The sequence below is a fragment of the Vulpes lagopus genome, chromosome 4, assembly GCF_018345385.1.
Source record: "Vulpes lagopus strain Blue_001 chromosome 4, ASM1834538v1, whole genome shotgun sequence".
Lineage (NCBI taxonomy): Eukaryota > Metazoa > Chordata > Mammalia > Carnivora > Canidae > Vulpes > Vulpes lagopus.
The window spans coordinates 100,661,090-100,680,182 of record NC_054827.1 but is presented as its reverse complement, the minus strand read 5'-3'; the positions used below and the strand labels follow the sequence as shown (position 1 = coordinate 100,680,182).

General features: G+C 40.9%; 1 protein-coding gene across 2 annotated transcripts in view; it reads right to left on the bottom strand.

Moving 5' to 3' along the window:
• CERS3 (ceramide synthase 3) overlaps positions 1–19,093 on the bottom strand; it is a 111,837-nt gene that overhangs the window by 28,357 nt on the left and 64,387 nt on the right. For both annotated transcript variants that reach the window (XM_041753192.1, XM_041753193.1), the window contains one exon: positions 2,938–3,091. In XM_041753192.1, the coding sequence (XP_041609126.1) occupies positions 2,938–3,091 (154 nt within the window). The remainder of the gene's footprint in view (positions 1–2,937; positions 3,092–19,093) is intronic.

Below are 19,093 nucleotides of genomic sequence, written 5' to 3'. Positions count from 1 at the left end.
TGCATGCAGTGCCTGCCTCCACTGTTTAGGGAAAATAAGGTGTGGATATTTCAAAAATCGCTATTTTTAAGATGCATAATCACTTTTGTCTTTTTAAAAAATATTTTATTTATTTATGAGAGACACAGAGAGAGAGAGAGGCAGAGACACAGGCAGAGGGAGAAGTAGGCTCCCTGTGGGGAGTTCGATGCGGGATTGGATCCCAGGACCCGGGGATCACTCCGAACCAAAGGTAGACACTCAACCACTAAGCTACCCAGGTGCCCTTCACTTTTGTCTTTCCAGTCTACCATACAAATCCATGGAGACCAGAAAAAAGATTAATAAACAACTTTGTAACTTTCTACCCCAGTGTGATTTGTTTCCCGGAATTATGTATTCATTTGCATATTCAAAACTACTTAAGTAGTTTTGGGCCTACCAGGCATAAGGAACTTAAGCAAATTCCCAATCTCTTTTATAAGATTTAAAAGACATTTGAAGAGCTTCTGCAATTCCATTTTTTAAATATCCAAGAATTGGGCATCCCGGGTGGCTCACCGGTTTAGCGCTGCCTTCATCCTAGGGTGTGATCCTGGAGACCCAGGATGGAGTTCCCATATCAGGTTCCCTGCAGGGAGCCTGCTTCTCCCTCTGCCTGTGTCTCTGCCTCTCTCTCTCTCTCTCATTCATGAATAAATAAAATCTTTAAAAAATTAATAAATAAATATCCAAGAATTAGTCCCCTTTGTAACAATTGAGGTATATCTATTAAATGTTAAGTAGTCATTAAATATAGTTGAAAATTCACTTGTTAGTTGTTCCTCTAAGAATGTCCACTCCTGCCTTTATCTGTCTCCTCCCCTTTGCAAAGCAACGGTGCCTTCAAATAGCATTCTTTAAAAGGCAGCTTTACGGCTTTGGAGGACTAAGCTGATTTCACAGCCAGTTTTGCCACTGCTATGGAAAACAGAGTGCACATGCAAGCCAGCTGAAGTCATACGAACTGCAGGGATTAGAGCTGTGGGGGCCTCCACTACTGCTGTCAAATTGCAATTGGAAACAGCTTTTCCAAAGCACAGCATGAGAAATCGGGAATTCCTGTCCACGGCTCCCCAACCCACTGGGTTTTTAATCAGGCCTAGTACAACCCATTAGAGATCAGAAATATGAACATCATGATGAAACCAAACAATGAGTATATCTTCTGGTCTCTAAGTTTTGTCTGGCCTGGCTCCCTTCCAGCCTGTAATTATTGTCACTCACCAGTGATTAAGGGAACAGTTTCTGCCTAGGGATGGGCGCTCCAGGAAGGCTTGAGGCACAGGTGAAACAGGCTCAGTTCAGGGCCCTTCCTTCCCTCTAAGCCCTGGCTGTGCAAATGGTCTCACTGTCAACTTTTTCACTTTATCTTGGTCACTTCAACTTTATGAGTCACTCAGAGGTAAAGTAACTTATGCAGAGGTCACAGAAAACTATTTAGAACCTTAATAAACTAGAACCATTTGATGAAAGTTGTTTTTTTTTTTTTTCTTAGCACTCCAACTTTAAGGGAGAGAGTTTGTTCCCAAGAAAACAAGCTTGAGTCAGTCATTTAGTAAAACTAATTTCAGAATTTGATTTGACGTTAATCCAGATGTAGCCTACTACCTATACTTCTATCTCTAGAAGCTAGGAGACAGTAGAAAACCCAGAGGTTGTTATCGCTGTCCATTTCACTTGTCAACTCTTTTTTTTTTTTTATGATAGTCACAGAGAGAGAGAGAGAGGCAGAGACATAGGCAGAGGGAGAAGCAGGCTCCCCACGGGGAACCCCATGTGGGATTCGATCCTGGGACCTCCAGACCACAACCTAAGTCAAAGGCAAACGCTCAACCACTGACCCACCCAGGAGTCCCTCTTGAACAGTCTTTGAGACACATTTACTTACAGGATGAAAATGAATTAATCTAACAGTTGATCAGAACATGAACTTATCAGATAAATTACCAGCGTACCTGTTAAATATAAGTCATTCCCTCTGATGAAGAGCGTGGTGTCAGACAGGGATAGTAGAACTTGAAAATGAGCCCACTGTAACTTCCACCTTGAAAGATCTTTAATTAAAACTCTCCTACAAGTATGATTTTCCGACAAAGAAGGATCTGTGATTTTATTTTTTATCTGAAAGTCTCAAATCAAATTCCATCCATTGTATAATGTTCCCTGGCCCACCCTTGAGTCACCTGGTTTCTGCCTTCCACAGCAAGTTTACAGGATGTCTCTTTAGCACAACATAGGTAGTTGCTATTAGGTGAATATTCCTGCTGCCGCCCACCCCCCAAGATGCTGGGTTATTTGCCCAAAGGCGGTGATTGTGTCTTATTCATTTCTAAAGCCTTCCCCCTTTACTTCTTCTGGAAGTAAAACCCAGAGCTGAACTCAAAACAAACCTACAAAAAACTTCTATTGTCTAAAAAGAATTATCAATTTGTTATTATTTAGAGAAGAAGCAGTTTTCAGGGAAAAAAAAGCATAGCCAAATGATCAAATGATGGACAACATTTCAGATGGTAGAAGGCTTAGGGGGAGAGCATTTAGGGCAAATTGGGTGCTCAGTGAAGGTAAACAGAAGGCTCTGTATACTATGAGACCATTACCGTAAAGCTTGTCCCAAACCAGAGTAGATTTAGAGTCATTAGGACATTCTTTAAAAAGCAACAATCAATTTTTGGATAAAAGTTTTATAAAAATTGTCTTCTAATAAAAGCAATTTCTTAAAAGTACCTTAGAGACCTACCTAAAGAAAACACAGCTATATTTTGGATACATTTTTATCAATCATGATCAAATCAAGGGGAAAAAAAACGAATTCTGGTTAACTCTAAATTAACTAGAGCATTCCATTGTCTGGGCATCACCTTCAATCTGGAAATGAAATCCACTTGTGAAGAGCAGTAAGACTTGGCCAGCTCTTACCTTCATGAATATACATCTTCGGAGCATCTTCAGGATAAAGTAGCACCAATAGAGGTGAAGGACTTGCAGGACCAAGAGCTGGAGGTTGAGGAAGATGTATGAAAAGAAAGGCTCAAGATAGTGCAGAGGCAGAATCAGGGTGCAATATAAAATCCTACAAAAAAACCAAACATTGGAGAGTATTTCATTACCAGGTCCTCATGAATTTTCAGAGGGAAAACAAATACTTTTTCTCCCAAGACATATTACATTTATTTCATTTCTAATCATGCCCAGGAAATTCTCAAGGGAAAACAATATGATAATTTTACCTTTTATATCATTATTGGCCAGCCACAAAAAAATACAGTCTCTGGGGAGAAAAGTTAAAGCAAATGGAATTTTTATTGTCATGCTGCCTACACTCCAGTCTCTGTACCTGGGTTTCCACTTTGCAAACAGAAGAGCATACACAACCCTCGGGGCTTGTTAGAACAAATAGAATAATGCATGTTTACACGGGGTTATAATTGCCCTTATGACACAACCTTGTGTAGTGGGCAGCAAATGGGGAATTTCACAAAAGTAAATTTGCCAATAAAAGTAAGGAAGCAAAAATTCTATTATTACTTCCAATTTCCAAAGTGAACTGCGTGCTTTATTGATTTCATGAATAAACTCATGGACATCATTTGAGCTGCCTTGATTACCCAGAATGCACAGTGCCTTCAGATACTACTGCAGTATGAAGGGTGTACCTGTTGCCCTTCCCAAACTTCATATACTACCATGATCTTGGAGTTCCTGGATTGGTTTGCTTGTAACTATATTATTCTACTTATAAAAAATAATGTATTCACACAAAATAGAAAAAAAAAAGAAAAAGAAATAGCATCGCCCAGAATACCACCAGTCTACACAATTATATTGGGATTTTGTGTATTATCTTCCAGTTTTTTCTATGAGTATTTAATTTTATTTTTTACATGAACATGTAGTAAAACTCTTTTTTGGTGTTCTATGAACTATAATACATGCAGAGATCTGTGTAACCACCACCATAGTTGGGATCCAGAACAGTTCCATCATCTCAAAGAAAACAAAAACAAAAACAAAACTCCTTGCTCTTCCTTTAGAGTTCTACTCTTTCCCCCATGCCTAGAACTTGGCAAACCCTCATCTGCTATTTTATTTTGTGTTTTCAAGAAGGTCATATAAATGGGGTCATACAGTGTGTCAACTTCGGAGACTGCCTTCTTTCATGCAACATAGTGCCTTTAAGAGTCCTCCAAGTTATTGCGGAAACCAATAGACTTGTCCTCTTTATTACTGGGTACTAGCCCACTCTATGGATGTATTCACCCTTCGGAGAGCATTCCCATTGTCTTCCGTTTTTCACAATTACAATTATGAACAGGATTGCTATAAATATTCACATACAGGTTTTCTGTTACCATAATTTTTTATTTCTCAAGGGCAAATACACAGGGGTGGAATGGTTGGGTCTCATACCGTAAAGATACATTTAGCTTTAAGAAACTGACAAGCTGCACTCCAGAGTGGCTGCTTTGTGGTCCCACCAGCAACATGTAAGGATGCTGGCTTTTCCCCATCCTCACCTGTACTTGCAGCTGACCTGCCAAGATGTCTGCCATTGTAGTAAAATAGCACTTGTGGGATTTTTATGTTCAGCTCCACTTAGCTTGGAATCTAAAACATATTACACTGCTTGAACACCTCAGTGTATGTAGTCTTGCCCAACTGGAAGGCTATTTCTTTATTTTTTTTAAACATATTTATTTTATTTTATTTTTTTAAATAAATTTATTTTTTACTGGTGTTCAATTTACCAACATACAGAATAACACCCAGTGCTCATCCCATCAAGTGCCCCCCTCAGTGCCCGTCACCCATTCACCCCCACCCCCCGCCCTCCTCCCCTACCACCACCCCTAGTTCGTTTCCCAGTTAGGAGTCTTCATGTTCTGTCTCCCTTCCTGATATTTCCCACACATTTCTTCTCCCTTCCCTTCTATTCCCTTTCACTATTATTTATATTCCCCAAATGAAAGAGAACATATAATGTTTGTCCTTCTCCAATTGACTTATTTCACTCAGCATAATACCCTCCAGTTCCATCCACGTTGAAGCAAATGGTAGGTATTTGTCGTTTCTAATGGCTGAGTAATATTCCATTGTATACATAGACCACATCTTCTTTATCCATTCATCTTTCGATGGACACCGAGGCTCCTTCCACAGTTTGGCTATTGTGGACATTGCTGCTATAAACATTGGGGTGCAGGTGTCCTGGTATTTCATAGCATCTGTATCTTTGGGGTAAATCCCCAGCAGTGCAATGACTGGGTCGTAGGGCAGGTCTATTTTTAACTCTTTGAGGAACCTCCACACAGTTTTCCAGAGTGGCTGCACCAGTTCACATTCCCACCAACAGTGTAAGAGGGTTCCCTTTTCTCCACATCCTCTCCAACATTTGTGGTTTCCTGCCTTGTTAATTTTCCCCATTCTCACTGGTGTGAGGTGGTATCTCATTGTGGTTTTGATTTGTATTTCCCTGATGGCAAGTGATGCAGAGCATTTTCTCATGTGCGTGTTGGCCATGTCTATGTCTTCCTCTGAGATTTCTCTTCATGTCTTTTGCCCATTTCATGATTAGATTCTTTCTTTCTTTGCTGTTGATTTTAATAAGTTCTTTATAGATCTTGGAAACTAGCCCTTTATCTGATACGTCATTTGCAAATATCTTCTCCCATTCTGTAGGTTGTCTTTTAGTTTTGTTGACTGTATCCTTTGCTGTGCAAAAACTTCTTATCTTGATGAAGTCCCAATAGTTAATTTTTGCTTTTGTTTCTTTTGCCTTCGTGGATATATCTTGCAAGAAGTTACTGTGGCCAAGTTCAAAAAGGGTGTTGCCTGTGTTCTCCTCTAGGATTTTGATGGAATCTTGTCTCACATTTAGATCTTTCATCCATTTTGAGTTTATCTTTGTGTATGGTGAAAGAGAGTGGTCTAGTTTCATTCTTCTGCATTTGGATGTCCAATTTCCCCAGCACCATTTCTTGAAGAGACTGTCTTTCTTCCAATGGATAGTCTTTCCTCCTTTATCGAATATTAGTTGACCATAAAGTTCAGGGTCCACTTCTGGGTTCTCTATTCTGTTCCATTGATCTATGTGTCTGTTTTTGTGCCAGTACCACACTGTCTTGATGATCACTGCTTTGTAGTACAACCTGAAATCTGGCATTGTGATGCCCCCAGATATGGTTTTCTTTTTTAAAATTCCCCTGGCTATTCGGGGTCTTTTCTGATTCCACACAAATCTTAAAATAATTTGTTCTAACTCTCTGAAAAGAGTCCATGGTATTTTGATAGGGATTGCATTAAACGTGTAAATTGCCCTGGGTAACATTGACATTTTCACAATATTAATTCTGCCAATCCATGAGCATGGAATATTTTTCCATCTTTTCGTGTCTTCCTCAATTTCTTTCAGAAGTGTTCTGTAGTTTTTAGAGTATACATCCTTTACCTCTTTGGCTAGGTTTATTCCTAGGTATCTTATGCTTTTGGGTGCAATTGTAAATGGGATTGACTTCTTAATTTCTCTTTCTTCAGTCTCATTGTTAGTGTATAGAAATGCCACTGATTTCTGGGCATTGATTTTGTATCCTGCCACGCTACCAAACTGCTGTATGAGTTCTAGCAATCTTGGGGTGGAGGCTTTTGGGTTTTCTATGTAGAGTATCACGTCATCGGCGAAGAGGGAGAGTTTGACTTCTTTGCCAATTTGAATGCCTTTAATGTCTTTTTGTTGTCTGATTGCTGAGGCTAGGACTTCCAGTACTATGTTGAATAGCAGTGGTGAGAATGGACATCCCTGTCTTGTTCCTGATCTTAGGGGAAAGGCTCCCAGTGCTTCCCCATTGAGAATGATATTTGCTATGGGCTTTTCGTAGATGGCTTGTAAGATGTTGAGGAATGTTCCCTCTATCCCTACACTCTGAAGAGTTTTGATCAGGAATGGATGCTGTATTTTGTCAAATGCTTTCTCTGCATCTAATGAGAGGATCATATGGTTCTTGGTTTTTCTCTTGCTGATATGATGAATCACATTGATTGTTTTACGAGTGTTGAACCAGCCTTGTGTCCCGGGGACAAATCCTACTTGGTCATGGTGAATAATTTTCTTAATGTATTGTTGGATCCTACTGGCTAGTATCTTGTTGAGAATTTTTACATCCATGTTCATCAGGGATATTGGTCTGTAATTCTCCTTTTTGGTGGGGTCTTTGTCTGGTTTTGGAATTAAGGTGATGCTGGCCTCATAGAACGAATTTGGAAGTACTCCATCTCTTTCTATCTTTCCAAACAGCTTTAGTAGAATATGTATGGTTTCTTCTTTAAACATTTGATAGAATTCCCCTGGGAAGCCATCTGGCCCTGGACTTTTGTGTCTTGGGAGGTTTTTGATGACTGCTTCAATTTCCTCCCTGGTTATTGGCCTGTTCAGGTTTTCTATTTCTTCCTGTTCCAGTTTTGGTAGTTTGTGGCTTTCCAGGAATGCGTCCATTTCTTCTAGACTGCCTAATTTATTGGCACATAGCTGTTCATAATATGTTTTTAAAATCGTTTGTATTTCCTTGGTGTTGGTAGTGATCTCTCCTTTCTCATTCATGATTTTATTAATTTGAGTCTTCTCTCTCTTCTTTTTAATAAGGCTGGCTAATGGTTTATCTATCTTATTAATTCTTTCAAAGAACTAACTCCTGGTTCTGTTGATCTGTTCCACATTTCTTCTGGTCTCGATTGCGTTGAGTTCTGCTCGAATCTTTATTAACTCTCTTCTTCTGCTGGGTGTATGATCTATTTGCTGTTTTTTCTCTAGCTCCTTTATGTGTAAGGTTAGCTTTTGTATTTGAGTTTTTCCAGTTTTTGAATGGATGCTTGTATTGCGATGTATTTCCCCCTTAGGACCGCTTTTGCTGCATCCCAAAGATTTTCAACGGTTGTATCTTCATTCTCATTAGTTTCCATGAATCTTTTTAATTCTTCCTTATTTTTCTGGTTGACCCTTTCATCTTTTAGCAGGATGGTCCTTAACCTCCACGTGTTTGAGGTCGTTCCAAACTTCTTGTTGTGATTTAGTTCTAATTTCAAGGCATTATGGTCTGAGAATATGCAGGGGACGATCCCAATCTTTTGGTATCGGTTCAGACACGATTTGTGACCCAGTATGTGGTCTATTCTGGAGAAAGTTCCATGTGCACTTGAGAAGAATGTGTATACAGTTGAGTTTGGATGTAAAGTTCTGTAGATATCTGTGAAATCCATCTGGTCCTGTGTATCATTTAAAGCTCTCGTTTCTTTGGAGATGTTGTGCTTAGAAGACCTATCGGGTATAGAAAGAGCTAGATTGAAGTCACCAAGTATAAGTGTATTATTATCTAAGTATTTCTTCACTTTGGTTATTGATTTAAATATTTGGCAGCTCCCACATTCGGGGCATATATATATTGAGGATTGTTAAGTCCTCTTGTTGGATCTATCCTTTAAGTATGATATAGTGTCCCTCTTCATCTCTCACTACAGTCTTCAGGGTAAATTTTACTTTATCTGATATAAGGATGGCTACCCCTGATTTCTTTTGAGGACCATTTGAATGGTAAATGGTTCTCCAACCTTTTATTTTCAGGTTGTAGGTGTCCTTCTGTCTAAAATGAGTCTCTTGTAGACAGCAAATAGATGGGTCCTGCTTTTTTATCCAGTCTGAAACCCTGCACCTTTTGATGGGGTCATTAAGCCCGTTCACGTTGAGTTACTATTGAAAGGTATGAGTTTAGTGTCATCATGATATCTATTCAGTCCTTGTTTTTGTGGATTGTTCCACTGAACTTCTTCTTAAAGGGGAATTTTAAGAGTCCCCCTTAAAATTTCTTGCAGAGCTGCTTTGGAGGTCACATATTCTTTCAGTTCCTGCCTGTCTTGGAAGCTCTTTATCTCTCCTTCCATTTTGAATGAGAGCCTTGCTGGATAAAGTATTCTTGGTTGCATGTTCTTCTCATTTAGGACCCTGAATATATCCAGCCAGCCCTTTCTGGCCTGCCGGTCTCTGTGGAGAGGTCTGCTGTTACCCTAATACTCCTCCCCATAAAAGTCAGGGATTTCTTGTCTCTTGCTGCTTTAAGGATCTTCTCTTTATCTTTGGAATTTGCAAGCTTCACTATTAAATGTTGAGGTGTTGAATGGTTTTTTATTGATTTTAGGGGGGAATCTCTCTATTTCCTGGATCTGAATGCCTGTTTCCCTTCCCAGATTAGGAAAGTTTTCAGCTATGATTTGTTCAAATACATATTCTGGACCTCTGTGCCTTTCGGCGCCCTCAGGAACCCCAATTAAACGTAGGTTTTTCTTCCTCAGGCTGTCGTTTATTTCCCTTAATCTATCTTCATGGTCTTTTAATTGTCTCTTTTTTCCTCAGTTTCCCTCTTTGCCATCAACTTGTCTTCTATGTCACTCACTGGTTCTTCCACCTCATTAACCCTCGTCGTTAGGACTTCTAGTTTGGATTGCATCTCATTCAATTGATTTTTAATTTCTGCCTGACTGGATCTAAATTCTGCAGTCATGAAGTCTCTTGAGTCCTTTATGCTTCTTTCTAGAGCCACCAGTAGCTGTATAATAGTGCTTCTGAACTGGCTTTCTGACATTGAATTGTAATCCAGATTTTGTAGCTCTGTGGGAGAGAGGACTGTTTCTGATTCTTTCTTTTGAGGTGAGGTTTTCCTTCTAGTCATTTTGCTCAGTGCAGAGTGGCCAAAAACAAGTTGTATTGGGAAAAGGAGAAAAAGAGAGGAGAGAAAGAAGGAAAGAAAAGAGAAAAAGAAAAAGGAAAAAAGGAAGAAAAAAAGAAAAAAGAGAAGAAAAAGAGAAAGGAAAAGAAAGAAAGGGGAAAAAAAGGGGATGTGGGAAGCAAACAAATCAAAAAGAAAAAAAAAGACACGGGCAAGTATCTTCTGATTCTGTATACTTTAAGTCCCTTGACTTCCCTTGGAACTGGTCCGTCTAACTGGTCTTCTGGGGGAGGGGCCTGTTGTGCTGATTTTCAGGTGTTAGCACTTGGGGGAGCTGCTCTGCCCTCTGCCTGGTGCAGGGCTCAGTGGGGGTTGTTTACCCCGTGAGGCCCCAGGAGGAACAACCGCAGTGGCGCCGGCCAGCTCTGGAGCCCTGGAGTCAGCTCCCGCAGTAACTACTGAGCTCTGGGTCTGCAGGGCCTGGAGGCTCTGGGGCAGGGCCGCTGATCTGCTCAGCTCGGGGCAGGAGCGTCCTTGCTGTCCTGGGCCCTCTGGGCCTCTGCCTGTCCTGGGGGGAGGCCGGATCCTGGGCTGTGTCCCGGGTGCCCTGTGCTCCTGGGCCTGCGCTGTTGGATTGGTGCTCCCGGCTGCAGCCCCCTCCGCTGAGCCGCCGCCCGAGCCCCTCCGAGCTGCTCCGGGCCCAGCCGTGCGCGCTGCAGCCCTTAGGGAGCTCGGCGCACTCTCCCGGGGCGCAGGTGCCTGTTAGTGTCCCAGGGAGCCCGAGGGCATCCCCGCCCTCCTGGGTCCTGCTCCAACTCCCTGCGAGCCCCTTTCCGCGGGGAAGGTTGGTGCAGCTCCTGCTCCTCGGGGACGGGGCTCTCCTGTCCTGGGGACACTCGCCCCAGCCTCACAGCCCGGCTCCTCGCGGGACCCCTCCCCCTCGGAGGCCTTTTGTTTCTTTATTTCTTTTTCCCCGTCTTCCTACCTTGATAGAAGCGCGAACTCCTCTCACTGTAGCGTTTCAGCTGTTCTCTCTTTAAATCTCAGGCCGAATTCGTAGATTTTCAGGATGATTTGAAGGTTATCTAGGTAATTTGGTGGGGACAGGTGATTTGGGGACCCTACTCTTCCGCCATCTTGCCCCTCCCCCAGGCTATTTCTTTAGAAATGCAGATTCCAAAATGTGAAAGGACTGTTTCAAAGTGCACTTGAGTATATAAATTCAAGGTGTGTATTAAAAACTGTTAAGACTTTGCCAAACTACTGTCCAAAATTATAAGAATTTATAACATCTTTATAAAACAGAAATAGTAGCCACTTATCCATTTTACTTATGCAAATCACCTTTAGACACTTTGGAGTTATGGAAAAATACAAAGACGTTAAGTAAAAATCACCTAAAGTCTCACAACTCACATGTAACCCAGTATGTTTTGGTAAAAATAACTGAAGTCATCCCTCCTAAAAATACATTCTTTAAGTCTTTAAGATCTTTATCCTTTTTTTTTTTTTTTGCTCATTCCCTGTTATCACATGATTTTATAGAACAGAGACACACTATGCATGTGATTTTCTACCCTGCTTTTATGACTTAATATGATAAAGAGAGCTTTCCATGTCGATGAATGTATCTATGAATCAGGGATCAGCAAACATTTTTGTAAAGGAATGGATAATAAATATTTCAGGCCTCTGGGCCATTTGGTTTCTGTTGCAAATACTCTGCCACCATCTTGTGAAAGCAGCCGTAGAAATACATCAGTTAGTGGATGTGGATGTGTGCCAGTAAAACTTTATAAACAAAAATAGTCAGTGGGCTGGATTTGGCCTGTGAGCCAGAGTTGGCCAACCCCTATATGCCATCCTATGTAATAGGAAATTTGTTTAAGGATATCATAATGTATTTAATCCCTTATTGATAGATATTGGTTTCCAAATTTTCATTATGTTATAGAGAATGCTATAAGAATTGTAAATACATTTGATTTTTGATATTTTCTTAGAATAGCTGAAATCCTTAATCAAAAAGTATATTCACTTTACATTTAGAATGCATTGCTGGGGGATCCCTGGGTGGCGCAGCGGTTTGGCGCCTGCCTTTGGCCCAGGACGCGATCCTGGAGACCCGGGATCGAATCCCACATCAGGCTCCCGGTGCATGAAGCCTGCTTCTCCCTCTGCCTATGTCTCTGCCTCTCTCTCTCTCTGTATGACTATCATAAATAAATAATAAAATTAAAAAAATTAGAATGCATTGCTGGGCTGCTTTTTAGCAAGACCATACCAATTTATTATTTTATTCCTAGTGTATTAGAGTACCAGCTTCCTTAGATTTTGACCAACACTGTACTTTGTCAACTTCTATCTAAAAGAACATCATGCTGTTTATATTTACATTTTTATTTCTTGTGATGTAAATATATATGTTCATATATATATTTTACTTGGTTATTTTGATTTATACTTTTGTGAACTGCTTCTTTATGATATCTATTTTTCTATTGGGATGTTTACTTTTTCTATTGATTCATAAATGCTATTTACATATCAAGCATAACAACATTATTGGTGATATTAAATATCACCATATAGTCTGATTCTTTCAACCTTGTTAATGATTTTTTTTGGCAAACCAATTTCTAAAATATTTTTGTGACCAAATTTATCAGTTTTTGTCTTTCTAGGTAGCCTCTATGTTATGCTTTAAAGGGCCTTTCTCACCTACACCATTATAAAATCGATTTTCCCATATTTTCTTGGCTCTCCCAAGAGAGAGCCAATATATTGGCTCTCCCACTTAAAAGCCTGGTTCTATATAACCTTGATCCATTTCTCTGTGCATTTTCCCAATTGTAAAGTGGGAGCAATGATTATATACCTTATTCATTCAATAAAGGTTCATTGAAGACCTACCAAAGTGCTACCGGGCACTTTATAGGAGCCAGGAATATAGTGATGAATAAAATTGACCCAAATCCCTGAAGTAGTAAGGCTCATATTCTTGTGCCTGCATTCACAGGGATTTAATGTACATAAAAGCCTCTGCCATTCTGATTTGCTGGATTCTCAGGCACTTGTGTGCCTTATTCTGTACTCTCTCAGTCTATAGTACCCTTCTTCTTTTCAGTTAAAATTCTCTTCACTCATCAAAGCATGGGCACCTCTACAACAAAAATCTCCATGCTATTCTGAGCACCTCTGAATGTATAGCATTCCTCTCATGCCCCCTACCCTGCCCCCAATACCAATTCCTTGAGAGCATTTGGCTGGATTCAACCTGCCTGTGGTAATAGTTGCTCCTACAATTTCACTCTTTTTTTAAAAAGATATTATGATGAAAAAAGATTTATTTATCCATGAGAGACACACAGAGAGAGGCAGAGACATAGGCAGAGGGGAAGCAGGCTCCCTGTGAAAAGCTGGATGTGGGACTTGATCCCAGGACCCAGGATTATGCCCTGAGCCCAAGGCAGATGCTCAACCACTGAACCACCCAGGCACTCCCTACAAGTTCACTCTTTACTTGTTGGCAGGCTTTCCCAAGGCAGCAGCCATGACATCTTCATGCCTATGGCCTCCCTTCACCTGTTCCAGAGCCTTACTTCCTACTAGGTCCCCTATTAGGAATTTGTCAATGTCAAAGGTAGCAAGGGAAATATTTGAAAGATTCTCCCTTGCATATTCTACCAGAGAATGTGAATAGTGACCTAAACATGTAATTAACTCATTGTGATTCATGGAAAGATAAAAAACAAAAAACAAAAAACAAGGGGGTGGGTAATGCAGAGTTTTAACTGAACTGAGATTTCCCTATTTTTCCAGTTCAAGGGAATACACAGCAAAGAGGGTTCTGGTTGGAAGAGACCACATGTATGAGGTGGGAGGCATGTGGAAAATCAAGAGCTAAGAGAAGAGCAGTGTAGCTTATGGGAGAGGATTGGCAGGGAGGGGCGGTGTAAGATGTGGGTGCAGAGATGAATGGAGGCATCTCCTGTTGGCTTTGCAAGTCATCGCATTGGGAAGCTTTGCTGGTTTTGGAAAGGGGAGTGATATACCTGACCTAGGTCCCCGTCTGAGGCCACTTTTCTTGCCTCGTAACCTACACACGTCATTAAGCCTCCAGGTCCTTGGACAGGGTGGAAGTCACCCTGCCTCTGTGATTGGGAAGGCTCCAGAAGGACATACCACCAGCTTTGTAAACTGTAGAATCCTAAAAATGGAAAAGATCACCATTAAAATGCAAATGCCTCCAAGGAGAGCCTAGCTACCACAGAGAGAGTAAAGGCATGGGCTCTGGAGCCTGCTAGATTTAGGGTCATGGCTCCCCTGTGGTCTGCAGCAAGTGACATAACCTCTCTGGGCATCTGTTTCTTCTGTAAAATGAAAACACCACCACTCCCCTCATCAAACTGTTGGGATGGTTAAACGAGTTGACAGGTGGGAAGAGCTTCGCATACAGAAAGCACTGGAAAAAAATGGTTGTTGTAATAACAAGAGGTCTGATGACAACTTTTCCACTCACCCCTTCCTACTGCAGAGGGGCTTACATTAACATGACAGCGAGAGCAACACCCAGGGGAGCCTGGGGCTGAGCTACCTGGAGTTTCTGCTTAGGGAAAGGACGGGGAAGTCACGCAGCAGAGGGAGAGGAGCTCTGGAGAAGTGGGGACCCTGTACTGCCCAGAATGTTCTGTGTGGGAGGACAGAGGGGATCATTCTTCTTTGCTAAAAGAATAGGAAGAGGAAAAATGAACACATCTGTCCCTGTCAATTTTGTCCCAAACACATGTGTGTCACGTGTGTAGCTACATGCACAGATGCACACAAACACAGGTTTACTTTCTGGGCAACATGGGGTTCTTCCTTCACAGAGGATGCTCAGAGACTGCTGTGCTTCTGAATTCCTGGAGCCACTCTGCTCCATCCACTGGCCTTTCATCCAAACAGATGCACTAGGACCAGGCCCCTGCATTGCAAACTTCGGCCTCTTCCCTCTTTGGTTTGCTTTCCCATATTCACTCTAGCAATCACTGGACTTTCAGTGGTTTGAAAAATCACACGGTCGGTATAAACAGTAGTTGGTTTTGCTGGGCTTAAGATAAGGCAGCCACCAAAAGTTCTATTTTCCTAATGAAAACTGGAATTCGAAGGTCCTTTTCTCTCGCTAATTGCAGGTATGAGCATTAAGCCTTTTCAGGATTACAAATACTGGCTCTACTGGTGAGTAATTGCCTACTTTATATTTCAGGGATGTCTTATATTTCAAAGTGACTGTGTAGTTGAATAGTTCATAAATTTAGGGAAGGCAAACTATGCCTGCTTTTAGTCGTCTGATTTAGTAATTTAATTTGAAACATATCTGTTCTGTGTTTCAAATGTTTATAGTCTTAGTCTTAGTTTCTAGTCTTAGTTGTTTCTTAACTAGCTGTGTGACCCTGGTTGATCTCAACTTCTTACCTGGAACATAAATAGGGAGTCTAAATGCTTCAACAGTGCTGATGACGTGGGACACAGAAGGGGTAAGGAACTGCCCTAGGTGAATGACAACTGAAGGCAAAATGTGATCCAGTAGGGAAAAAAAGCAATAAAGGTGTTAGCATAACAATGGACAGAACTGAAACACTGGTGGTAGATTACTACATTTCCAGAAATTGACAAAAATACTGTGATTCTGCAAAAGAGTCTCCTTGTTCTTAGGAAATATGCACTGAAGAACTTAGGCTAAAAGGACATGATGGTTGCAACTTTCAAATGATTCAGAAAAAAAATGTAGATACATATCTGCATATGTGTGTGTGCGTGTGTGCATGCGAATGTGTGTGTGTTGAGATAGAGTGAAAGGAATGAGAGAGAAGGGAAGGAGAACAAGAACGAGAAAGCAAACAGGGCACAATACTAACTAGTAAATCTGGGTAAAGGGAAAAATTCAAGTTCTTTGTAACATATGTGAAATTATCCTATACATTTTAAATTATTTCCAAATAAATAAATGAATAAAAGGGTTGGGCTAAAATTTGTGTAAGTTCCCTTATCCTAAAGCATTATGATTTGAAGAAGAGTGATCGTTGGACCTGTCCTTTATACATTTATGAACAGCAGAAGAGCCGAGCAGGTGGGGTCCAGGAAGGTGCTCCTGTGAGAGCACACTGTTGAATGAGACATTGAACAAACACAGGCAATGAAATTCATTGTCTCCTTGGAAAGACGTGTAACTGGAAAGTCTAGTTCTGAGATACACATCTGCAGTGGTGGCTCAAGGGAGTGGTCCCAGCTTCAACAGAGTCACTCTCATGAGTGACTTCCACTCCTCTGGTGGCTGTGCCAAGGGCACTGCACAGTCCCATAAGGGCATGGAAGCCCACCATGGCACCATTGCACCCATGCTCTGCCCTTGACTTATTCAGAACCCAGGCTCCAGGCCTTATGAGGATGAAAGGTCCTTTGTGTCCCTACTCTTGTTCCTCTCTGATGAGTGCCAGCTAAGAGTACTGCTTGTATGCTTCTAGGTTTGTCTTGTCTTTTATTAAAACTGCTCTCTCTTTGATAGCCATTCCAAATAGTTACATGGTCACATCACCCACAGAATTCCTTCTCACCTGAGGCTTCCCAGGGTACTGTTTTTCTATGCCAGTGAGAGTCAAATTATCAAAAGTGAAATCCAATGAACCAGTGGTGGGGAATATAAAGTTACCACCAGCATATATACCCTTGGAGGTAAGGAAGTTCCTTATTTAAATATTATTCACAGTTGGACATTTTTTTGAACCTCCAAAACACAGGTCAGTATTAATAATCTTCAAATACATAGGTAAGGTGGTTGATACAAAGATCTCTTCTACTGCCCTTATGCACTCCTTCTGCAGGGTAGGAACTATGTCTCATTCATCTGGTATATTCCTCACAACATCTGGCTGCAGTGAGTTCAAGAAATGAAACAGTGAACCAGCACCACCACCTGTAAGCTTCAGTTGAGACAGAGTGCTCCTTTCTTTCAGCCGATCAGCCTGCACTAAATTGTTAACTGTCCTTGTTGCTTATGGAGGAAATTGTGAAGGGTCAGGGGAGGTGTCTACCTATCTACCTGAGCTCGGAAGGTCTTTAGCCTAGTGATTTCCTGGAAGTAATATTCAAATAGATACATCCAATAACTCAAAAGAATAGAAGTCATTATTTTAAAAACAACAGTTGGGAATACTGTGTAAAAAAAAAATATATATATATATATAAGCCCTGAGATTTAAATGCTTTTGGATAAAAATGCAAACAAATTAGGTAACTAGGCAAGTAGATGAAAGTAATTTGGACAAGGCCAATTGGAATTCCTGCCTGATGTTGAGAGAAACGGTGTTATAAAAAACAAAACAAAACATGCAATTGCCACTTGCTGACACTGATTGAGAATTGGCTAAATAAGATTCCTGAAAAAAGCAGAAGGAGAGAAGAGGGGACCCAGTTGTATCAACACAAAAGAAACTCATCAGAGAAAAGCAAATATGCTTGAGACTTGGGAAAATGAAGGGAATGCAAAAGAAAGGGAAAGGCCAGAGTAATGTACTGGTTCTGATTCCTTCTCTCAAAGTTTCCAGATAAATTTCAGATGGGTCATTGTTCTCCTTACTCGACCCTTCATCTTACCACAAAATGCTCAACAAAAGCAGTTGCAAGGATGACTAGCTGCCTCCCCTGGCACCTCAAAAATGTCTGAATCTTGAAATAGGTCTATCATCTGCATATTGTTTGGTCCGTAGTAAATTCTCCCCAAAACTGAACTAACAAAATATCCTTGAAAAATGAATCTATGCTTTCACATTTTAGACAGATGGTTGGAGCCAGGCTAACGAGGAACTGACTTTTCCTCTATGACACCACGAGATGACTGTGTAACAGTCAAGCAGATGGGAACACTATTTAAGCCAGGGTAATACACTGCAACGGATTCTTTCAAAAACCATGAAGAATCAATCTCTCAAACTTCCAATAGCTTGGTGAGACTTTCCTCAACCTTCCAAACAATGAAGACTAGTCAACGTCAGCGCAGAAAAATTTTTACCAGCAAAAAAATTTTTTACAGTCAAGTCTGTTAATACTGGTTTATTTGCAATCCAACTCCCCGAGGACAGCAAACAGTGGTATTGGCTGCCCTCTGCAGTGGGCTGGTGAATTCAGTGAAGTATCAAGATCAAGAAAGTGCCAAATGCATGCAACTCATTCTTCTTGAAATCCAGAAATGCTGGCAAGAGAATGCCTTCTTAAATCTAGGATTTTTAGAGCCGAGGGTGTGTGGGAAAGTAACACATCACCCCCACAATCACTCAACCCCAACGATGTTTGGTTGCTTTCTGGGCAAGAGTAAGCTTGCTTGTTGATTTAAGACATCATGGGAATGTCTGAGGTTAACAGCCTCCATTGCTAAATCAAAAGCCAACCACAGCAGCAAAACTGTGAAGCTTCTCAGAGAGCTCCCTGGACTGAGAGTTTCCATGGTGTATGTTTTTAAAATCTGCCCATGAATTCTTTGAAACTACTCCTGTGGAGAAATGGAGTCTAATTTTGCTTGCCTCAACTACGAGCTAGCCTTAGTCACCTGGATCCAATGAAGAAAATGAGGTTGGAAGTGGCATGATGTGACTTCGGCAGGTGAGTTATAAAAGGAGACAGAGCATCTGCCTAGCTCTCTTATGAGCTGCTCACCCTTGCAATCCAGCTGTCATACTCTGGGGAGGTGAGGCCACATGTAGGTATTCCAGCTGACAGGCCCAGCTAAGGACTCAACCAACAATCAGCATCAAGTAGTTGATTTTATATGTGGAGTGAGGAAGTATTCAAGAATATTTCAACTCTGGCCACATCTGACTAACCACATCAGAGACCCTATCATCTTGCTGAGACCAGTCAACTCCCACAACCATAAGCCATAATAATAATAATCAATAAATGTTGTTGTTTTAAGAGAGAGGTCTGCAAAAAGGCCTGGTGATAAAATCTGGCCTGCAATCAGTTTTTCTACAGCCTGGGAACTCAGCTGGGTTTGGTACATTTTTAAAGGGTTGTAAAAGAAACAAAACAAAGAAAAGAATAATAGGTGACAGAGACCATATGCAGCCCTTAAAGCTGAAAATAGCTATCCTATAGCTCTTTATTAAAAAAAAAAAAAACTTTGTTCAACACTATCTTAAGCCATTAAGTTTTCAGATGGTTTATAATGTAGCAACAGATAATCAGAACACACAGTGCTTTTGGAATATAAGAGGCTGTCAATTGGCAAATGCTGGATTCATAGCATCATAAAAGTCACACTGAAAAACCACAACTCAACTATTACCTGAATGTCAATACTTATTCTATCAATAATTACTATTATATTT